Source organism: Anastrepha obliqua, chromosome 2, assembly GCF_027943255.1.
Source record: "Anastrepha obliqua isolate idAnaObli1 chromosome 2, idAnaObli1_1.0, whole genome shotgun sequence".
Classification (NCBI taxonomy): domain Eukaryota; kingdom Metazoa; phylum Arthropoda; class Insecta; order Diptera; family Tephritidae; genus Anastrepha; species Anastrepha obliqua.
Genome location: NC_072893.1, coordinates 64,836,833 through 64,862,129, shown reverse-complemented (window position 1 = coordinate 64,862,129; position 25,297 = coordinate 64,836,833). Strand labels below are relative to the sequence as shown.

Here is a 25,297-nt window from a genome sequence, read left to right as displayed (position 1 = left end):
CATTTAGAGGAAAATGCGTTCTCTTCTATGCACTAAGGCAAATGTATTTAAAAAGAGATATATTTAGGTAACATGAAGTGGTCGAATGTGAGGTCACTGTAATTGTCGGACTGCTGCCACTTGAATTGTGTCGGCGTTGTTGAAAGCGAGCTTGAGGCGTTGAGGCAACTCCCAAGATGAACCGGCAATTATTTGCTGACAACGTGCCCAACACTAATGCATAAGCGGCACAAACATCTGGATAAACATATTTTACCAGAGGAGGAAATAAAACTCAATAAAATGGGGCAAATACTAAAATTTATTGAGGAAAATGGGCTCAGAGAAATATTCTGACCACATAAAGGAGTTACAGTCGATCTTTCAAGTCGCAGTGTTAAATTCCTTTATAATAATAATAATAATAGGCAACATGAAAATTATTTTCTTGAGTCAAATCGATTGAGGTAATTAGGTAACATCATATCTTCCAGCAAGTATATTGAATGCCCAGAGTAAAAATCAAATTTATTCGTTGCTTTCATGCCAAGATACGCTTTTTTTTGTTGTAAGATATGCCGGATCATATATTACGTCTATCATAAAATAACGTCAGCCATTGCATCCTGTTTGTGTTATGGAGAAACTGATACCCAACCTCATCAAAGCGCCTTTATTAAGACTAAATCGAGGAGATTGTACATCCCTATGCCTATGATCTGCGCTAAAATGCGGTATACCTTTCTAAATGTCTATAAATAAAGCTTAAGATCCATCACTTAAAATACGATCACATCATCTTCATCATCCTATAGCATTTACAGCTCGAGATTACCCACTGCTTCCTGCACAATCGTGCTCCTCACGGCTCGGTTCATTGCGTCACCTCTCCTAGTATTTATAAGGCGTAAATCTCCATTAGCATAGTCTGCTCATCTTCTTGACGGTCCTCCACGCTTTTTACTGCCCATACTAAGAGTGTTTAATGGCTTTTTCGTAATTCTGCTGTCATCTATCCTGAATAGGTATCCAAAGTTCGATGACAAGTTAACCTATCACTTGGTTAAGTTTAGTTGTAACAGCTCTCCACTATGAGACAGACTCAGGCTCATAACCCATTGTGATACCACATGGGGAAATGAAGGTGGTCTCCCTAAAACCAATTTAAATTTTTCAAAAATTTGGAAGATGCTTGATTTCTACAGCGCTGAGATTCTCCAACTTATTAAGAAATTGCCTATTTGAAGTCACCTTCTTCTGAATGGAGCAGGACAGATGCACAGAAGGTGCGATATCGTCTTATTCGTTTAGACAGTTCAAGTGGTACAACCGAGTACTTTATTTATAGAAGAAATAGTAAAACAAAAAAGTATAGGGTATCCCAAAGTGTTGCACTAAATTTTCTTCTTACTTAGTATAAAAAAACATTCATCAGTTTGGGATTTATGTCGGTGTGAAATATTTATCTTTTCACATATTACACCTGACGATAAGACAATAAGTAATTTGACTAATAAGAACTCAAAATATATGGACACGTAATAGGGAAGTGCCTCTCAAGGTGTGTTGCAAAAGTGTAATTTGCTAGATTTTTCCATCATTTTTAATTAAGTTAATAGGTAAGCAATTACTTCAGCCTTCTTGGACCGTCTTCTAAATTAGGGAGATCCCTCATCGATGGATTTGGGTATATTAGTAGTTAATCTATGTGCCTTTGGCTTGCCTCGTCAATAGAATTGTTGATATAGGCGTTTGGTATATACCAAGGGGCCTTTTTTATTGTCCTAAGTATTTTGGACTGGACTCGTTGCAGCATAGTTAAGTTTGGTTTGAATGCTGTACCCCATATTTTTATTCCATGCGTCCAAATCAGTGAAATTGTCGTTTTTTAGACTAATACTCTGTTTTGCAGTGACTGGTTTGAATGAGTTTGACTAATAGTCAGTTTTTCAACGATTTTTTAATTTCAACACGTTTCCTCCTATTTCAATTCAATTGTAGCGCCTAAATATTTACCTTTTATGTCAATATGTGCGTCAGTGTTTCCAATCCTTATTCAATGCTTAGTTTTCCGTTGGTGTAGCTAACTTGCATCATTTTTTCACAGTTGGTTTGTTTGATTCATTTTTTGAACCAACTTAATGTTTTGTTCATTACAGCTTCGGTGAAATAACCAATCTCCAAAAACCAATGCAGCAATTTTATTATTATATATTTTTCACTGCTAAAGAAAATTTCTTTTAAACATAGAGGACCTAAATTATAAGTCAAAAAACGCCGAAAAAACAAAAACATTTGTTGAATATTCATTGTCTGCGAGATCACTACAAATCTTGCACCTTGACCTCCAGGGAAAGTGTGAGTGAGTGAAACACCTGATATTACGCCAAATGGGAACTAATTCACGGAACACTCTAGTTTCAATGAAGAGCTAGTCTTATAATACAATTTTTTTCCATCAAATTCTCTATTACTTTGCTGGTGTTTTAACTTTGTCGGTCACCCTAATGCACATATAAACGAAGTGATTCCAACATACATAAGTAGTTGCAGTTGTGTATATTGACAATTTATCTAGAATCTGAAGTATACTTTTGGTTGGCACTGTAGCGATTATCGTTTTACGCTTTTTTTATTTAACAGCCGAATTTGTGTTGACGTGATTTTTAAATGTATGTAAGTTTTAGATATGTTTGGATATATGTAGCATATACACATTTCATATATTTAACAACAGCAATTAGCTAAATGCATACACCTCACTAACATATAATTCATGTAGACTGTCATAATATTTTCTAATTACTTGTACATAAATAACCATTGTAATGTAGAAAAATATGTTTGTTTTCTAACCCATATTGTTAAAATTTTATATCCAGCGAACCGCATAGATTATAAATAAATCAATTAAGTTGTAAGGGTTGGTAGAAAAAAACCTAGTTTCTTTAATGAAAATTGCGCCTGAATTGTTGAAAGTAATTTTTTTTTGGTTTTATGTTAGTAATATAACGTTTCAGATGTGTGGGTACAAATTACATCAAAATCGAAAGATTTCATATAAAAAAAAATAAAAAATAAAGTTAAAAAATAATAATTTTGAACTAAAATATTTTGTGGGCACTGAAACTCTTTAAAATGTAGCATTTTTTTACTACCTTTTTTGTACCTTTTTTTGCGAAATTTCGGAAATTTTTATAACATTTATTAGATGCGCAACTAAGTTCCCGCTGTTTGTCAATAGATGCCGCCAGCAGTGTGTGCTAGTCGATTCTAACATAGCCTAAACATCATAAATCAAGCTTAGACATATGGCAAGCAAACTGCTTCGACACATTAGTGATTTTGTTTTGGTATCATATACTTTTGATTTTGTGAAAATGTCTGATTTTGTGCCGAATAATCGTCATTTGCGGGAAGTGTTGATTTTCCTCTTTCATTCGAAAAAAACGGCGGCTGAAGCGCATCGAAAGCTACAAAAAGTTTATGGAGATGCTGCTTTAAGTGAAACAACGTGCCGACATTGGTTCCATCGCTTCAAAGACGGTGATTTTAATGTTGACGGCCGTCCGCGTGAAAGAAGGCCAAAAACCTTCGAAGACGGTGAATTGGAGGCATTGGTCAATGAGGATCCGTGTCAAACGCAAGAAGAGCTTGCTTCAGTATTAGGAGTTATCCACCAATCCATTTTCAAGCGATTGCAAGCTTTGAGAAGGATTCAGAAACAGGGGACTTGGGTTCCTTCCAACTGCTCCATTGGTAAAAAAGCAAGGGCTTTCTTTATCGCATCGTGACGGGTGATGAAAAATGGATTAATTACAGCAATCGGAAGAAAAGAAAGTCATGGGGACTGCCCGGTCATGCTTCTGCGTCGTCGCCTCGGCCGAATATTCACGCTGCGTAGGTTATGCCAAGCGAAACCATCACTGGGGATCGGTATCGACTTCAATTGATGCGATTCATGCGGCCATATTCTCCAGATATTGCGCCGTCCGATTATCACCTGTTCCGATCGATGGCACATGGTCTAGCTGACCAGCAGTTCCATTCATATGAAGACATCAAAAAATGGCTTGATCGGTGGATAGCCTCAAAAGATGAACAGTTTTACCGCGACGGTATACGAGATCTACTAGAAAGATAGGAAAAAGTAGTAGCCAGCGATGGGCAATACTTTCAATGATTCATTTGTAACCAGTTTTTCAAAATAAAGTTGTATTTTCATCAAAAAACAGGGAGAACTTAGTTGTACAGTAGAATGAAATAAATTTTTAGTCAGTTATATTCTCATTTTCATATTTCTCGCAAAATATGAACATTTTCTTTTATTCTAAGGCACCGATAAAGAAAGTTGTGCCTTGTTGTTGCAAAGTCTCTGAAGTAGAAATAAATATTAGGCTCGAAAATAAAATTATTACATGATACTGCCACTCGCTGCAGCCTAAATTCACGTATTATAAACCCTATTTTAGGAATGCAAATTCAAAATGATAAAAAAGTTCTTTCTCGGCAGTTAATAATCAACTCTCGCAAGCACTTTCGCTATGAAAAAATTCTCGAAAAACACAATTTTATTTTTCGTAATGAGTGTTTAAAGTTGAGAAATTCGTCACAAATCGGATGGGAACCCCGTCTAAACATGTGCAGATTGTATGTGTCTCAATATTATATCCTTTATTGCTTTGAATGAGCGATTCCTGTATATGATAAATCTTGTTCAATATGTTTAAATGATTTTTACTTTAACAAAAAAAGTTTGGAATTTTACTACGGAAGATTTACCCTCTTAAAAGAATAAAAATTATTCCAAATCTCTACTTTGACTGACTCTGTCAACTAAATTTTTGTAGCGCATTTCTGATGGCTTATGCGCTATCTCAGAGTGTATGGCAGTGTACCTATCTGTCATAAGCGAAAACTTTTTTCAGTGCATACCACAACCCCTTAAGAATTTCGCCTAATTTTTTTCTTTTGATCGGACATATTTACTTTTTTAGAATTTTCTTATAAGCGGGCACCTCCCATAAGCGGATACATTTTTCAGTCCCTTAGGTGCCCACTTAAGAGAGAGTGTACGTATATAATATCATTGGCGTTGATAACCCAAAATGTGTTTGGACTTACACTTTTATGCCGCCTCCGCAGATAGTTTTTTATGAGGAGCTTTTTCATGGCAAAACTACACTCGTAATTTGCTAATGCGAGTCGAGAAGGCAACATGAGGAGGAGCAATATTGCGTTTAAATTTCGTGATTACTTCTGCATTGTGGCATAAAATCTATCAAATGGCATCTCACAAAAAAAAAAAACTGCCGGTTAAATACTTGCCAAAACAACTTTAACAAAGGCTGCTTACACAGATATTGAATTCAGTGAGCGAAAAATCTATCATTGGCCAACTTGTATGGCCATTTTGCTGAAACCTTCGATGTGTCGTCAAAAACATTGCTTACCATAATCCTGTAACGTTATTGTCGTCTTTATTTTCGAAGAGCAAAGAGCCAATAATTGATTTGATGGATGGGTCGCCCTTTATAAACGTATTTGCATTGCTTTCTTGAAAATGGCTCTCACAACTTTGTATTTAAACAGATAATATCTTTTAGATTATTTGTATAATGTTGCCATCTTATTTATATTTTTTAAAAAGTAAATCCAAGTTACAATATTGGCGTTAATTCAGATATCTTTTTGAAGAGGGTTCCCATTTAATTTTCAAAAAAAAAATGTATAAGTTAAAATACAATAAAACGATATGTGGGAACAAAAGATGTTATGTGAAATTATGTTAATTTTGAGTACGTCTCCTACCTAAGGTTATTTGAATGAGGTTGCCGCATTGGACAAATTATAGAAAAGGAAATAAAAAAAAATATTGTGATACGGGTATCAAATTAAGTAAAATTTAAGAGCTTTAATTCAGTTTTTTTACTAGGGTTGCCACCTGATTTCCAATATAAAATATTTATTTGATTAATTAGTATATACAAGTGGCGTAATATTTTGGTAAAGCTTTATTTATGCAGCTGCCTTCCTTTATTTTATTCGCATGAGGTTGCCATTTTTTTTGATTATTTCAAGAGCAAACATAAATTTCGTAATATGGGTGTCAAATGAAGGGTAGTTAGATATCTTAAACTCAAAAATATTTTCAAATAGGGTTGCCATCTGATTTTCGATTCAGAGCGTTTATTTATTTTATTAATAAATTTATGTATATTTTATATACTAATATATGCAGCAAACAAAGGAAAATTATAAAAAACAGTTTTATCTAGGCAGTTGGTATCTCTGATATTATTCGCATAAGGTTGTCATTTGTCTTGCTGCTATTTTAATAAGCAAAAAGAAGTTTCGTAATATGAAAAGTAGTATGAAGAGTTTGAACTCAAATAGAGTTGCCACCTAATTGGATTATAAAGCTTATAGTTAATTAGTATTCAACGTTTAGTGAATTATTTAATATGAAAAGTGATTAATATTAACACAGGGAAATGGATGGTTGAAAAAAGGTTGTTTTCTATGCAGGTGTTATCGCTAATTATAATATGGTTACATAAGGTCACAATCTTTATCTCGAATAAGTATTCGAAAAGTGCAAAAAACATCACAATATGCATATATATATAAAATATTTTTAAATAGGGTTGCCACATAATTTTTTATGTAATGTTCTTAAGGTGACAGATACCTGGCCATATTTTCCCTGATTTTCATTAAAATTATTTAAAATGAATAAGTCAGTATTTTTTTTTTCAAAATTGGCATACAGTTTATTTATACAATAAAATAATATACAATTTTTTTTTTACTCTAATCATTTAAAATGGCGGATGTACACTCAATTCTTCCAGGAAGGTCGCAGCGGGGCTTCTCAATCCGCGGGCATTGTACCATCGGCCTCAGTGACCTGAATACAAAAACCCAAAACTTTTTTTGTTTATTAATGTCATAGTTTCTATATGAATTCAACAAAATTGGAAAAAAAATTCGCGGAATAAAATGCTTCAAAAAAAAAAAAATATGAATTTTGGGGCGAATTTTCCTACTACTTTTTGCTTCGAAAAAATTATTTTTTCAAAAAATTCTCGAAAATTTTAAATTCACATAGAAAGCAATAAAAAAGATATGTGCAAAATTTCAGGGAGATCGGTCAATAACTTTTCGAGATATCGTGTACGCCAATTTGAAAAATATAGTTTTGAGAAAAACGCGTCTAAAGCTTGAATATAACGTAATTATAGTATACCTCTCCCAGCGCTCGAACGCAAAAAATAGAGTCGTCACGGTTGACGATCTATCATATAAGAAATACTTAAATTTACGTTCTAAAAAATTTTTGACATATTCTTAAAGGATTATATTAACATTTTATGAAAAAAAAATTTCGAAATTTTACAGGTATCTGTCCCCTTAAATAAATATTTAAAGTAGCTAAAGTTGCAGTGGCACAATATTTATTTCTCTAAATTATTAGTAATTTTTCTTTTTAATTTTTAGAATAGCAAATTTCCTACCCTTCTTCCTCTTGTTATATGTATGTTGGTTCGCTGGTTTCTCTATTTCAAAATTCTTGTTTCGGGTCTCTCATATCATTTAAAACATTATCTCTATAAATATTCGACTTTTTTCTTTTTTACTTATTTCTTTCTATACAGGACGAGAAAACTCTGGACATTATTGGACAATATAAACCTGAAATATTCTGCTAAATACAAATAGGACCAAAAACAAAAAACAAGCGTTCAGTTGTTATTTTGAGTTTCAACATTGCAAGAGTGCACACATTAACGAACAAATAATATACAGTTAACAACACCAAACAAAAAAGGGAAATGAGCAACAGAAGCACTAATTAACAAACAAATAAAAAACTCTACACGAACAAATTTTTAACAAAAATAAAAAACTAAACGTACAACAAAAATATAGAGAAAAAGAACAAAAGTGTACCAAATTGCAAGACAAAAAAAGTATTTCAAAGGAAGCTGCAAAAAAGAAGCTCAAGCTAATCTATGAATTAGAAAAACCAGCAATTAAGCGGCGAAAATAATTGCACGCAAATAAAAGTATCTCACACACACACACACACGCAAATGCATCAACCCACATTAATCACAATGAAACACTAATACAAGCAAACAGATGAGTGTTATGTAATATATAAATGTATGTACATCACGTCAATGAACGAGCAAGGTTTTGTGGCATACAAAACAAATCACAACAACAACAAATATTATATTATATAAAGCAATATTTAAGTAGCATTTAAGCTTAAATTTAATTGAATCATTTCTTTTTTTTAATTTTTGCTTTTGCAAATTGGTTTTGTAAATTCGTTTAAGCTGTTTTTTCGTGTTTTTGTTGTGTCGTTCGTCGTTGAGAAAATATGCTTTCTTTAATTGAAGCGCCGCAAATACGAGATTAAATTAAACTAAATTAATTACTAAGAAAGAGATCTTTCGTGCTTGATGGTACTATAATTCTCTAATATATAGAACAGACGTTCAAAAAGTATTTTAATCGAATATAAGAAATAATTTAATATTAAAGAACGAAAAGCAAAATTCTACACTGCAGACACACGTACACGAAACACTCACACGATAACAACAACTTACACCACCACGCACCTGTTAGGCAAGTGAGCGCATGCGCAACAATTCCCATTATCAATTGCATATCAGTCGTACGAATACGGAATAGAGCGGATTGTGAAAGAACAAACATACACATCCATTCATAAAGACGCTTGCGCAATAGCGCACAACTGCGTTACAGGTAAGAGCAATTGAGTGTAGCCTAACTGCTTTTAACACCTTATGTTCTAAGGCTAAGCTATTCTTTGTGCTTCTCGTTTTAAATCATAAGTTCACTAACATCTGACTAACTAACCTTAAGCTAACTAGTCTGTAACCAGCGTCGTCATTGTCGCCATTTGTACTCATTCTACATGCGCCTTACCTATTCTTACATACATACAAACTCACATCCGATATACTTTTGCCTCTTCTACCGCTGCCGCTTGCTCCTGCTGCCGCTTGCTCCTGCTGCTGTTGCTGCTGCTTTTATTAGTGCCGACGCATCTCTGTAGCTCATTGTTGCTTTTCAAAATTCACTTTTTGCTGTCTCTTCTAGAAAATATTTACTTAACTTACTACATTTGTGCTGATAAGGCGTCTAAAGCTACGTAGATATGTCACTAAAAGTAAATTATAATAAACATAACCCGCTTTTTGTATTTATTCGTTAAAAAAGGTGAACTAAATCGAAGTGTACAGTGCGGGTGAATAGTTATATGCTTGAAATAGTTTCAGTAGAAAATTCATTTAAATGAAAAATTGTTCGAAATGCTTACAAAAAATTACTTTAAAAAACCTTAGTAGCTTTCAAATCCGAACCAAAAAGAAAAAAAGTAGCTTTCGAAGCCAAACGTCAAGGATTTCTTATAAATTTGAGTACACCTAAAAAATAGCATAAATTCGGTGATTGCCATCTGCAATTAATTATGCTGCCTCATACTAAAAAGTACTTGAATTTCGGTACAATGCCCAAATATCGGGTGTTTTTTAAGAGTTTGAAAAAGAGCTTGAGAAAAACTTAAGATGATAATACAAAACAGAAATATTATTGGAAGGAATTTGTTTATTATAATCTGATAGATAATTTCAAGGAGTTTTTTTAATATAATATTAATCAATCCAATTTTTGACTACTTTTTCCAATAAATTTGGTCATATGCAATGGTGGCTTGAATACTAGCTTCCTATTCTGCAAAAGTTGCTAGTTAGCCGGCATAAACCAATGACTTAACATAGCCCTATAAAAATTAGTTCAGAGGCGTTAAGTCGCACGAACGAGGCAGCCAGGGACCACTTCTGGAAAGAAAGTTGTCTTCAAATTCATTTTGCAATAAATCGATTGTTAAACGCGCTGTATGGTAAGTTGCGTCGCCTTCTTGGAATCAAATGGTCTCAATATTTAGCTGACTAATTTTTGGCAACAAAAATTCAGTCAGCATGACTCGATAGCGCTCGCCATTCACCGTAACGGCAGGTCCTTCCGCCTTTCGAAAAAAATAAGGGCCGATGATGCCGCCAGTGCACTATGAACTTTGCGGACAGATTTAATTTTTTCATGTAAATTTCCACAATTTGAAAGCGTAGATCTGGCGTCAGAAGATTCATGATAACTTGGCATACCCTACTGAACATAAATGTCAACACAATTTGCTATTCTCAGCTGTCAAGCCATAGTTAGGAAAATCGATAGTTATCATGCAGCTAAACAAAATCACCCGATATTCCTAAGTATTTTGATGCGCTGAGTCTGCATTTTCCAACAGAATTAGCGCCAAGTACCCAAATTTAGATCTAAGGGCCTAGGTTTCACCCTAACATCAAAAATGAAGGTACCCCAAAATTTGCTGGAATGGTCCTCGTTGATTTTAAGTCCTACTACCTTTAAGGAAGATTCAGGATTCCTAGAGTCAGATTATTTTAGAAGCCTTAAGTAGAGTCAAATTATTTTAGAAGCCAAGCAGGTTATTTTCAATTACATTAGTTAGAATGAGCCTTCAAACCTCCAAATACCTAATAGTATCATTACCCACCTACTAAAGTAATGTAAGATGAAATACCCGAAATTAAATTTAACGCAAATAATTTCGCAGCATTTGTCAGATAAATTTTTAATGTGCGTCCAATTGGACCACATTCGAGGGTAAGTTCAGTACGAAGGCTGTAACTGTAAAGCATTGAAATCGCTCTGAGCTCCAAACAAATTTGATTAAAACCATCAAAACTGGCAAGTAAATTTATTTTGAACATAAACTCCATCCTATTAGAAAGTTGGTTAGATCTCAAATCATTTTAAGGTGGAGAGTAAGGGTTGCACCTGAAAATTATTGGAATAACACCAAAACTTCGCAAATATTCCTCCAAGATAGAACGCGTAGAAGTGTACAAAAAAGTAGCATATAGTGGTTTTTTAGTAAAAATTTAATAAAATTAACTAGCATCAATTTTTTTCGGTATATTTTGGTTATTTCGGCTGGCCTCGCAGTAGCGCTTTTTGTTAACGCAGTTTTCCAAGACCTTAATGCTGGTGTCTGGCTCTATATCACAAATGACTTCTTTGATATTTGCCTTAAGAGCCTGAATCGTTAATGAATTATTTACGTAACATCGATTCTTCGAGGCGCCCAAAAAGAAAAAGGTTATATTGCCAAAAAAAATGGTGGCGCACCAGCCAAAACATCGTTTAAGAACCCTCTGTAGCACTCACTGTTGACCGAAATGGCGTTTGCAGCAGTATCTTTAAAGAAAAATGGATCATTGATGACACCGCTCCAAACCGGACCGGTGACGCCGGACCCAATCTGTCACTCTTTGAGGAGGCATTGGCGCCTCGACGATCACGTACGCGTTTTCCGATCGCCAGATGCGGTAGTTTGGTTTGTTAACATAGATATTTAATTGTTGAGATTTCCAAAGGGGAGGAGGTGCCAAAATAGCATGTGGACCACTATGTAGACCTTCCGAGAAGCAAGAACACGGCTCTTAAATCCTTCGTTGGTTGTTGGACCGAGCTCCTCCTTCAATCTGTGGTGTGTGTCTTGATGTTTTTCCACAAAAGGAAGGACCCTCAGTTTTAGGCGCCTTCGAATGGCAGATGGTTTTTTATAACGAAGTTTGCCATTGCCTGCCGAGGGGTGACCTTTATTTGAAAAAAACTTTTTGTGTAAATTGGTGTTTCGTGCACGCGTCTGTAAAATCCGGTTACTAGGTTCGTTATTATTTTTGACCGCAGTAATCGAGCGCCGAGGAAAACTGCCAACTAGACTTTTAAGAGTTTAAGAGATCCCTTTCCACTAGACAATTGACTGCTTTTCCGAATTCTCTAATTTCCTGATGAAAATTTCCCGTATGCTTTCAATAGGTTTCAAATCCAGGCTTAAAGCTGGTTATAGTAAAATTTTGATATCAAAATTATTGAATTATTTCTTTGTAGAGTTTGCATTTAGAAATTGACCCAAATCGGAATTGTTAATAATAGATCCGCCTTTCCTTTCTGCCAGCAGTAACGAAACTCAGCTGGACCATTACATTATGGATTACATTTTTATCATATTTGAAGGTAGCCTATTTTCTGACAGCAATTTCGGTGGACTTAGGGGCGGTTTCGCAATGTATTTTGCGTATTTAAGTTTAGTTCATCTACTGCCTTATGATACTTGAATGGCAACTTAAGTTTAATCTACTAACAACTTTTGATGAGGAGGTTCCAGGAATTGACTTTTTACTCAGTTCGGCTAGTTTTATGACGGGAAGCGTATTCTACGAGTTTACCTTCTCATAATTTTCATAACCCAGTATCAAGAAGTTTTTCCCAACACATTGTGGCCTATTGATTTCACTTGCGATCTTCACAAAATTGCGTTTGTTGTTTCTCCATATTATCCTAAGTGAATTAATCTTTATTTTACAAATTCAGTCACACAAACGAATCGAATTTGTATCCCGCCCAGAATTGTCTGCTATATTATATTTCTTACGAAGTTTTAGTCTATTCGAGCTGAATGACTCGGCATTATGTTCAGCTAAAAACTTTCACTCGTGAAGCATGTCGGATTTGTATCTATTGATGTGGAGTATGGAACCAATTTAAGGATGTCTAATTTTTAATTTAAAATCTTTTTTTTTAATTATCTTGATTTTGGACACTAATGAAATTAAAATAATTAAAAAAGTGAAGAACTAAACACTTAATTTATATACCTAATACAATATTAAAAAAAAACAATAACTAAAACCCTCAACCATTTGTACGAGGCCAACTGAATTCAGGCAGACCAACTCCGATTTAGTCAGCCATAGTCTAACTCTGTTGCGTACTTTTCGGCTTCGCAAATCCAAACCCTAACTTAATTATCCACTAACATATTAGGAAGCACATTAAATGAATCAAAAACTGTTTACCGAAACTATATCGTGCTCCTTTTTGTTTGCAGATGGCCCATGTTGTCGGCGTACCGAAACGCGACCCTTGCCAGAAGTGTCAATTGCCGGTGTTTCTCGCTGAACGCCTATTGGTCGGCAAGAAAGTTTATCATCGCACTTGTCTGAAATGTGCACGTTGTGGTTCCCAACTCACACCAGGTAGCTTCTATGAGACCGAAGTGGACGGCGAATACTGTTGTGAAACATGTCCTGATGAGGAGACGCTACTGAACTCAGCCACTGGTGTTGAATTGGCAGCAGGTGGTGTGGAATTGCGTCATGCAAGTGAAGAGCAAACGCCTTCCTCCAGCAGTTTTGTCATGCCAAAAGCCGCGCGCAGCTCCATAGCCGAACGACTAGCATTCTTTGAGCAATCCAATAGCACTGGAGCTAGAAAAAGCGGCGAAGTATCGTCTGCTGGTAAATTTTTGTTGCAGAAAAGTGTTTCCGATGAGGAGAAGAGCAAGAGTCTGCAACGCATGGAAGCGCCAACCACAACGTCGGCATACAAGATGAACAGCGCGCTTAGCAATTTTCTCAGTAATACCATCGATCGTCCGGGCGAGGATACGGATAGTTTGACCAGCCTGACCGTTGAGAGTAAATCGGACGCAGATACACAAATGGAAACATCGGATACGGAAAACGACACAGAAACGGAGACAAGCTTGGAAGACGTGGCGCCTGCATTGCCCAAAACCCAGCCACCATCGGTGATAAAGGAGAAGAACGAAGAGAAGGAAGAGTTAGCAAGCGAAATAGAGAAGAAGAAAGTAGAGAAAGTCCCTGTGGAAAGATTTACAACCACTGCACAATTGCAGCTATCCGGAGCATTAGAGGAAACGGAAAAAGCAAAGGTAGCAGCAGTTGGTGACCGACTACAGGTGGATGATCAAGCTAAGGAGACAAACGGCAACAGCACTGAAAAATCGAATGAGAAAAATAAAAGTGAGTTGCAATTAAATTTGACCACAGCGCTAACAGCAACAAAATCACATACAGCTACAGCAAATATAGCCGAATCTTCAACCCACACCGAGCAACCTGCAGATAACGCCAACAACAATGACCATCAGGATGTTGATTTAAAGAGTGTCTCAACAAAAGCAGCAGAGGAAAAAGCGCAAACAAGCCTAACAACAGCAATTAATTTAGATTTAAGTGAACCTAATTCTAATGAAGATGTTACCAAAGACCAAATTGCAGATACAAATGTAATTGACGCAGTAACAGCACAACCGCAGATGCAGGTGCAACCGAAGACTACAAACATTGAGAAGCTCGAAACATTGCGAGCCAATCTCAGTGAGTTGGATACGGAAAGTCGGACTGAAAATACGGACACGGCCGTGGAGAATCCTGCTCACAAGGGCATAAAGGCACTCGAGTCGCTGGAACATTTGTCGGTCGATGATCGACTGAATGTGGTGCGTGCGCGACTGCAACAATTCGACGTAATTGTAATTTCAAACAAACGTAATAATAATGCTGACGATGAGAAAAGCAGCGATAATGATACGTCTATTGATAATAAGTTAAGTGACTCTGAAGTTGATAGAACTAACACTTCTAGCGATAAGAAGGTACTGAATACTGGTCATAAAGTGGCCACAAAAGCGAATGTAGGGGATGAAGTCGGGTTAACGTCATTATCCCCACTAAAAAGTAATGCAACTAATGTAACTAAGAGTGTAACTAAAGCAAATCTCGAAGATGAAGCAAAATTACGAGCAATGGGAATTGAGAAGTCTGAACAAGTTGAAGCTAAAACACAGGGAAACAAGGAAAACGTAAGTGAGGTGCCTTTAGAAATGGAAATAGTAAAAGACAATAAAGTAGAATTAAATGTAGAAGAGAGTAAACTCGAACAAGAGTCGAGCACGCTCAAGGAAACAGCAAAAATAGAAATAAGTGAGGTCGAAACAAACGACGACGACGTCGTCACCTCCGTGAACGCAACACCAGAAAAGGTAGCAAGTACACCCATTATAATTAGTCCCGCTGAATATCCCGAAGATTTAAATCCCTTCAAATCAGAAGATGAAGAAGATGAGGAGTTAACTTCGAACAAAGAAAATAACCATAAACCAGCACAAGCCGAATCCCGGACACCACAATCGCGTGCAAGCAACACTTCAATCGCAAAAGCTGCAGTAAAAGCACAAAATCTCAATCCTTTCGATAGTTCCGATGATGAGGTCGAGCTGGAGAAGACATCGCGCAGCTCCACGGCAGCTTCTACGCCCTCGAGTGGCAAAGTGCCGCCACCACGTCCACCACCACCGCGCATCTCGCGTAATCCATTTGGTGAGGAGACCGCTGAAGATGTGGCAAATTTTTCACGTCGCTCCAGTTTGTCATCATCATTGACAAAGAAGACGCCAGTGCCCACACCCAGAACAAATATGTAAGTACAGCTGATTTATCTCTTTAAATAAGTTTTAATCATTAAATTTTTCATTTCCAATAGTTTTTATAATGCTGTCGACATTTTAAGTGATTAGGAATCTGCGGTTGTTTCCATTTGCCATTCACAGGTTATTACCACGTTTTCCTCGCTGTTATGAAATACTACGTTCATGTGTTACTCCTCCATCGGCTTTATTACACATTTCCGCAACGACATTGCTATTCATTCATAGTTAGATATTGTAGCCGCCCACTATGCCGCAATTTGTTGCACATACGATATATAGTACGACAGCGGCAAGTCGATAATTAAATGCTAAATTGTGTGACGACGTGCATATGCAAATTACTTCCATTTTTGCTGTCAACCTACTACTTGTTTTGCGAAATTATTCCATAGTTTCCACCGACTGCTTAGAAGCTACGACTTTTATAAGAAATGATGAGTCTGACCTTTATTTGGTAGCGGAGGTAGTGGAAGAGACAGTAGAGGAGACAGCTAAGCAATTGCACCAGCTGGTGGGCTGCATAATGACCCAGATTGCGGTGTAGAATGGACTGCAATTTGAATTGCTCCTATATTTCATTGCACAATATTTATGTAAAATATTGGTTGGCAAGAGAGCAGATTCTTGTTTATAGTATGCGATATAACTTTTTTTATTCTTGTACTATACAAAGGGCAGGCAAATATTTTGCACCTGTATTAGTAATAGCAGCGCGACATATTGCGAAGTTTTGACTTTATTTATTTTTTATACATTTTGTTTTTTTTTCTGTAAAGCTACTACAACTTTGGTTTGTTTATACTTGAACAAAAATCATATAACTCAAAATTTCTACTTTTTAGGTAGAATTATTAGAAGAATTCTGGGCATGCAGTTCTGTAGCAAATTGAGTTTTAAAGTGGCTTGAAATACGCATAGATTTCTGATACTTTTTTTTTGACGGCGTTGTTTTTTTTTATATGGAGAAAATGCACAATAATATTAACAAAAAAAACCAAAAAATTGTAAAAATCAAAACTATTTTTGAGCCACTTCAAAGTTGCAGAGTACCATGATAAAATTATATGGGATATGCACCCAGAATTTTTCTAAAAAATCTGACTAATAAGTTTGAGATTTTAATATTTTGTAGAATTTTTTTTTTAATTTTCATTTGTTTCATGTCTTTTAATGAAATTTATTAAATCATATATACATATGTTATGTACGCGTCATTTTGACCCATGGTCTATGTACAGGGTCATAGTAAAGGAATGAGCCTTATTTTTTTAAGCAGTTTTATTAGACCTTTTGGCGTATACAACTAATATTCTTCAAAATAGGGCCCTTGAGCGTCAATACACCGCTGGTAGCGGTTCTTCCACTGCAGGAAACATTTTTTAAACTCATCCGCCGAAATCGCGTTCAATTCGGCTGTCACAGTTTTTCGCATCGCCTCGATGGAGTCGAAACGCCTCCCCTTCAGCTTTCATTTCAGGCGCGGGAACAAGAAGAAGGCCGAAGGGGACAGGTCTGGGCTGTAGGGAGGGTGGGGAAGCACCGGAACCCCCATCTTGGCCAATGCAGAGGTGCAGAGGAAGGCGGTGTGCGCCGGCGCATTGTCGTGATGAAGGGTCCAATTGTTGACGAGGTCGGGCCGAACCCGGGCGAGCGGTTTTTCAGCCGAAGGAGCATTTCTTTGTAAAATGCCGCGTTTACAGTGCTTCCTGGAGGTACAAACTCCTTGTCTACGATGCCTCGAGAGACGAAAAAGATGTTCAGCTGCATTTTCGCCACTGCAAAATCCTAACACACTTTTTAAAACAGCTTTCACGCGCGGAGCGATGTTGACTGCACCGTTGTTGCCAGCGAACTGGGACCGGTTTCTAGTGGAAGGGGAAGGTCCAACGATAATTTCCCCCCACCAGCCGATTCGGTTGATCGCTTGGCAGATGCTCCCCGCGGGAAGGCTCATTACTTTTCCATCAAACGCTGTATGTTTTGCCATCTTTCGGGTAGTGCCATTATGCCATCAGTGCAGAAATTTTGAATTTTCTGAGCGAAAAAGTCATGGATGTCCATTTTGTATTTCTATTTTGAAATCTGTTTTACTCGAATAAGTGAGGTTTTCGGATACCAAAACATATAAAAGTTCATTACTACGACAGTCGGTTCTACGTTAACGCAACGAATCAGATTTATATTCGGCCAAGGACTATCATTCCAGCAGCATCCTCATACATGTTTGGGGAATGTTTATGCTGCTGCAACAACAACAACAATAACACAGTTTCAGGTTGTAGAGGACACACTATCTGCCTTGACGGAAAATCACTTTGTCCCTTTTTTTACTTGTAACAAAACACACTTGAAATTAATTGTAGTAGAAGAGTAGAAGAGTAGAAGTGAGTTGTTGGTAGACTCTTGTAAATTTTTGAACTGATTGTTTATATCAGAGGTTAAAATCATAAAAAATTCCTTTTGTAGCTAGCACCAGCTATTATATTTTCATTCCGGTTTCATAGGTATACAGCTGGTGTTTATGAAAACGAAAATTGCTTACTTGTTAACCCATAATCATCATATTGCAATCACTTAAGATTTCTTTAATATATCAATCTCTAAAACGTAAAAAAATGCTGAACATTCTTTATTCGGTGTTTGGCTGAACTCCTCCTCCGATTTGTGGTATGCAAGTTAATGTTCTTCCACAGATGGAGAGACCGGACCTATAGCTTTTATGTCGCCTCCGAACGGCAGTTGGTTTTTTATGAGCAGCTTGTCATGAGCATGTCAGAAAGCGATCGCTAATAGAAAAAAGCTGTTTCTACCGTTACCGAGTGTAAGTCAAGCACCAACAGTAAAATGAGCATAAACTGAGTGATATTGACACCACATATTAATTATTTTGATAACTTTTCTTCTTTCAAATTAACTTTAATAATTTTTTTACATAAAAACATATTTCATTCTTTAACAAAAAGTGTAATTATTTTTTTTATAAAAATTTATTTCATTCTATATACAAAAAACCACGTAAATCCAAGTTTCAAACTTTGGACAAATTTTTAAATATTCATCCAATTTCCATGAAAATTTAACTTATAAAATTTTCAAAAGATTTTTATTCATATTTTTTAGAAAATTTTTGGGACTTCGCTTTTATAGTCTATATACAATTCTAATATATTAAAGAACACTTTTGAAGTCGTTTAAAATTCGAGTTGATTTTTTATAATTTTTTTCATTGACGATGTTGCTAATTTTCTCCAAATAACGAATACCCGAATTTTTATTTATTATTTTTTATTATACTAAACTATTATTATTTTTAATTAAATTATACTAAATTATTATTTTTAATTTAATTATACAAAATTACTATTTTTTAATTAAATTTTAGTATTTTTTTAGAAAATTGTAGTATACATTTTTTTAGAAAATTTTAGTATACATTTTTTTAGAAAATTTTAGTATACATTTTTTTAGAAAATTTTAGTATACATTTTTTTAGAAAATTTTGGTATACAATTTAATGGGCTATAAAACTGTAATTTTGATGAAAATTTGTCAAATTTTTACAAAATTTGTCGAAGTTTTACAAAATTTGTTTGAAACTTTCATTAATTTTATTTTTTATGTAATGAACTATTTTTATTTTTATAAAAAAAAAATGAAATTTAAAAGATTCATAATAAATAGTCAAAATTTATCAATATTTGGTATTGTATTTTTATAATTTCGAAAGCGCCTATTGTTACAATTTTCGTTATGGAAATGACTTCAAAAAGGTTTCTGTCTAATCTTAACTTACTAGGCAATGGAATAAGTGCTCACATTCCGGTCCAGCTCGGCGATTTCCATGATTTTATCAATATTTTCGATGCACGCCTTTCATAACGAAGTCGGTAGAATCTCTGCGTTGCTGTTGCATTCGACACTGTACTGGGTCCATAAACACCGAAAATTTTTCTAGGCGCTTACTCCAATTTTTTTCATTTTCGTCGTAGTGGTGTCAAAGAATTTATCGACTTTCCTCTTTTTTTTAATTTCAGTTTGGAACACTTGCGGGGCAACTGAGTTCACCAAACACAGAACTGTTAAAGAACTTTTTTAAAAACGTGATATTATCTCTAAATCACCATATAGTACGACTCGATACTTAATACACAAGGTGGCGCAAAGTTAATTATCCAATTTAGCTTTTAAAAAACTTTTTTACTAAATAAACCTTTACGCGTTCCATTGTTTGTATACTGTTTGTATACATCGGCTGTCGAGTTCACAAGTGTCAAATATGATTACGATGCCATTTGCAAGAATTATAAATTTGCCGAAAGGGTGACTAATTTTGCGCCACCTTGTATAAACAGCGTGAGACTCTAAGGACATTAAGAACTTTTTACGTCACTCTATGTAATTGTAAATGACGAATCTTACATACATAGAGGGCTGACGTGAACGTGACAGGAATAAACCTAATTCCTTTCTTATTATTATTTTTATTATTATAATTATTATTGTATTTTTATTATAATAATTGTTATTATAATGTGCGATTCTCTTCATGGACTCAGAGTATTTCTTCCTCCATAAATTTTTTAGTATTATGATGACACTGTTCCTATAATCATCAAGCCGTTTCTGTACCTGCTTCGCTCAGCCTATTAGCGTTAAGTTAATTCACATAAGTAACAGGCTGAGATGTGGATTTTACTCGTCTGTCACGACAGGCATCCGTTACAGTGGGCGAATTCTAGCCCCCTAATCCGCTGGAGGATTATTTTCTTTATTATTATTATTACTTTTTTTTTTAATTTTTCATCCGCCATGTTGAATTCCACTGTTGACTCATAAAATCGTATAAAGATGTCTGGTTTCTACAGAAACTATATCGTTCTGCCAGTTTAATCTGTGGAACGCATACGTCCCACTGTCCTTGAAAGGGTTAACACATTTTGTTTACTCATTTTAATATTCAAATCCACCAAATAAGGAAACTTGATTAATACTTCAACTACATTGTGTGAATTTTTTAAAGCGAACGCACTGAAAATGCATTAGGGTCGGCAGCTGACACTTCGTATTTACTATATATTTGTTTAATAGCTAAAATAGAAATAAATTATTTAATAACTAATGCGATCAATTATAGTACTTTCCATATTTGGTATTAAGTATAGTAGCGGACATTGAAGTCCGGCCACTTGTGAAGCGGTCAGTTATTACTAATAATAATAATTGGCGCTTACACCCTTTTTTGGTGTTTGGCTGATGTTTTCCTCTTATTTGTGTTGTGCGTCTTGATGCGTCAGTTTTACGCTACCTCCGAACGGCAGATGGTTTTTTATGACGAGATTTTTTACGACAGATTGCACTCGGATTTGCGATTCTCTGCTGAGTAGAAAATACTTTTTTTATCAATTGGTGTTTCATACCCGCGGTTTCGAACCTGGGAACTACCGAATGGTAGCTACGCGACGCCAATCCATTCAGCCACCGCAGCGGCCAACTACAGTTGAATTTGAATGCAATCTACATAGTAAACTTGAAATTTATTGTGCGTCTTAGTTCACATACCCTTTTTTGCATTTTTCGAATGTGCAGACTTACCTTACTATTCCTCAAAACAAAAATTTCCATCACTCAAAAATTTTTTTTTTAATTAGCAAAAAATTTATTGAAAAAAAAAAGTTGGTACATATGTTCATATCGTATATCCATTCTTAATAATAAAATTCGTTTCAACATAGATTTCACTTGTACAAAAATACAATAAAAATTGAGTGGATTTTTGAGTTTCCGGATTTCAGTGTGCGTTACTGTACGTACGCACACCTACATATTTAAAATTCAAAATTCACCGCCCACTGCACTCGCAAAATGACTCCACTCAGCAATTCATTGAACATAGAACTCCAACTTCACTCAACGCCTTACAGATTCCCACTCAACTCAATGTAAACAAATTTTTAATTGACGTAGAGTCAAGCATTTCGGTTGCAGTTGGTGTGCACAGATATGTGTACATCAGTCATTCTAGTCAACACATGCGAGTCAGTCCAAGTGGTTTTAACCAACGCAATAAAAGACAAAACAATTAAGTTTATTACGGAATACTCGTACAAAGACTCAAAGTGATTCATCTTTAGGTGCACGTGCGTCTTGCGAGTTGTTCATTACCAAAGCAGTGCATGCAATACTCGTACCTTGTGCACCTGTGTGTTTGTGTAGTGCCAACAATACGCGCATAGTGTTCCAGTGAGCATCTGCTTTAAGTGAAGTAACAAAGCAGATATAGTCGTAGAAGAAAATAAAATAACTGAGAGCATCAAAAGTACGCCGAAAGTATTGTTGAAGACTTCTTGGTTATGAGTGTCAGAAATGTGAATGATTGTTAGCGGAAGTATGCGCGTGTTTTATGGAGCGCACACCGATTACCTGTTTGTTTTTGTGCCAATTGCAGCCATGTGTAAATCAACTGGCCATTCCGCGTGGTGGAGATAATTTGTTGGGCAAGAGGCCGCTTCTGCTCGCTCATGCAGCATTATTAGAAGTTGTGGCTATCATTTGTCTGCTCTGAACTTCTAGCAATTTCTGCGTTGATTTTGTCTTCTTTGTTTAGTAATAAAATTATTTTATTAGATTTTTTTTAGCTACACTGAGTACTCTTTTTAATCAGATAAAGGGTGTTTATTTTAAACGTATGGCACTTCTGCAAAGTGTAAGTCAAGGGACTCGTCTTCATATGTGCACTAGGAAATCCTCACTAAAAAATTGGTACAAAATTTAAACAAATCGATTGTTGTGGTAATAAAACCTTCCCCCCCATACATTGTGGGAAGTGCTGCTGAAGTGACATTCCTTGGCCGTATATAAATCCGGGTTGTTCACGTAGCGTAGAACCGATTGTCGTGAGAACGCCGTCTGAGTGGCTTTCATAAAACGCTGCCGAGGTAGCAACATGGCTGAAATTATTTACAAACTAAAATATTAAACATTTCAATGATTTTTCTCGTTTATTTGACAAAAAAATGTCATACCAACTTGATCAAAAAGTTCCTGGAATATATTCAGAAAATTCAAAATACAGGTTTATTCCTCAAAAGTGATATTATCGCCTTCAAAGAACTCTCCATCAACTGCAACGCACTTATGAAAAACAGAACTGAAATCAGTTAACTTCCGGGATCTTTTTGATCAAGGTGGTATATCTCCTGCAACTCTCTGGATCGCCATACCCGAACTCGCTTGATTATACCTGTAACAACTCGCTTTTCAACTTCGCTCTTCACATCATAAGTTTTTCTAAAAAATGTAACATTTTTTAACTGAGTGTTTTAAATGCTTATTACCTCAAGTTTTTGTGCTACAATTTGATGCGGAAGTACCGCACATGCAAAATAATTTTCTTAAGGTCGCAGCAGGCGGGTTTACTAATGCTTTAGTTCAATTCTTATTCCAAAAAAATCCGTTCTTTCAAAAAAAAAAAAAATCCCAAAATGATTTCATTGAATTCATTCAGCCGAATATGTTGCTTTTACTAACATCTGTAGGCAGCCAGAAAAATAGCAAAACTAGTATTTTTAATAAATTTTTTTTCTACTGTAATTTTATTTTATAAGCTAATAATACGGAGTTATTATGTAGTATTTTAACCAGGGGTGCACAACGAAAAAAAAAAAAAATTCAATAATTACACGAATGAAATAATTTGATAATAGATTCTGCTTTGTTGATAGTCAAAAATAAAAAAATTTAACCATTTCGTTTCAATAATTATCAAAAAATATTAGCTTTAAACATTTTGTTTCCTGATATCAAAACAAGAATGACAAGAAAAAAATATCGTTTCATTTGTTTAAGAAAATATGCTTAGTTTATACGCCTTCTGTATTCCCACTTTGTTCTAAAACATTTTAATTTGTTTTGTTAGCACCAGTATTATCGTTTTTCCTCATTCGAGAGGCTGCTGCTACTTCTCTTGCTCGAAACGTAATTATTTTTGTTAAGCACATAACAGAAAGTTCCTATTATTGATATAAAAAACAAACAAATTTGTTTTTGTTTTTTGATAAAAGATAAATAATTTTCAAGAAAACAACAAAAATAGTGTTATTTTGCACGAAATTATAGTAATCTTCTTTTAAGCCTCTCTTCCAAGTAGCTTTTCGGGGTGACCATAAAACCTTTTGAGTGATTCGTTCATCTAAAATAAATCAACAAAACGAAATGCTTTAGTTTATTAGTAGCTACAGTACTAATTAAACTGAATATCAAATCGAAGGTGCTTATTGAAAACTAACAAAATGGCTGCTTCTAATAGCTAACACCCGAATTATCGAGGAAAACCCTGTTAACAAATATTTCATTTTTGTCGTAGTACTACCAAAGAATTGATAGATTTTCCTCTTTTTTATATTACCTTTGCTTTGGAAACACTGAAACCCACAACTGACTTCAACAAACTCAAAACTCGTTAAGAACTTTTTTAAAAGCGTAATATCATTTTTAAATTGGCATATAATAAATTACATATGACATATGATGCAAATTGACTCCGTGCATAACATATAAGGTGGCACAAAATTAATCATCTGCTTTTGTTTTTGAACACATTTTGTGGCACAGTTAATAATTTTTCCTCTCATAAATTGAAGAGTTCATATTCGTCAAGACTCGCTGAATATATGATTTTTCCAAGAAAACTGAAAGTTTCGAAATTTAAATAAATTCAGCCAAATTTTATAACAAATGTTTTTATACTGCTCGAGAGAGAAAATTCATTTAAAAAAATTATAAAAAATCAACGAGATTTTTCAGCAACTTCAAACTTGCACTAAAATTTAAATAAAACTTCATACCAAGAATGTTTCTAGAAATTCTTGTCAAAAACCGTGGAATTAGTATGAAAAATGTGCGTAATTTTTCTAGTTTTTGCACAAAATTGCAAAATTGAATTTATGGTATGTTATGTGTTTTTTGCTAGACAATAAGCTATATTTTTATAGAAAAATTATGAAAATTCAAAAAAAGAAAATTAAGAATAATCAAAACAGCTCAGCTCAAAATGTTAACGCGCTATCGTTTGATCGCGGGCATATTTTTTGGTTATTTATTATTCGAGACTGCTGATAGCAAGGCTCTCGAAATCAATACTTACCTGTGTCTTTCTCATTGGTAGCTCAAGTATCATATTTTTTATATTCTGAATGAACAAATTTTGTATCTTCGACTAGGACCACCCAAAGTATGTCGTAATTCAAAGTTTGTTGTACCTACGAAACCTTTTCTATTGTCATACTATCCCCGCTAATTAGCATTTTCCTATTATTCACTTGACTTCGTTGAACAACCAACCCACTTGTTTGGCGATTTGTTATTGCCCGCATTTACTTCCTATTCAGTTTTGAATGATTCTGTAAAAAATTATGCCTACAATAAAAAATACTTACATTCATGCGCACGCAGATAAATCCATACAGGTATACTCGCGAGACAAGCCTACAATTGGAGTAAAGCAAAGTCATGCCTTGTTTTCTGTTTCCTTTTTGGTCTTGCTTTTTTTCCTTAGCATCAAACGGTCTTATATTTTCATTGTCACTGTCCACTTACGGTTGGAAAAATTTCTTTCTGTATGCACGCACGTTTGGTGTTTTATTTGCTTTTGGAATTGCTGCTATTGTTGGCAGTGGCACAATTACCTTAAAAACATTTTAGTGTGACTATGTAGAATTTTCAACATACGCATGTGATATAGGGTGTTCTATGAGACAGCTCGAAAAAATCAATTTTTTTTTAAATTGATTTAGGTTACATGAGGATCACTTCTGGTAGTTCTGGCAATTACTTCAAACATTTTTTTTCTAATTTGCAATAAAAGTATAGTTCATTCTTTAACAAAAGCCATGAGTCCGA

The 25,297-nt window shown here is 35.0% G+C and overlaps 1 protein-coding gene across 9 annotated transcripts in view; it reads left to right on the top strand.

Moving 5' to 3' along the window:
* Nucleotides 1-25,297, top strand: part of LOC129239531 (MICAL-like protein 1) — a 234,199-nt gene that overhangs the window by 191,714 nt on the left and 17,188 nt on the right. For 4 of the 9 annotated variants that reach the window (XM_054875083.1, XM_054875081.1, XM_054875082.1 and 1 more), the window contains 2 exons: nucleotides 7,638-8,763; nucleotides 12,995-15,390. In XM_054875083.1, coding sequence (XP_054731058.1) covers nucleotides 12,995-15,390 — 2,396 coding nt within the window. In that variant the 5' untranslated portion in view covers nucleotides 7,638-8,763. The remainder of the gene's footprint in view (nucleotides 1-7,637; nucleotides 8,764-12,994; nucleotides 15,391-25,297) is intronic. The other 5 variants (XM_054875077.1, XM_054875085.1, XM_054875084.1 and 2 more) reach the window with 2 other exon arrangements.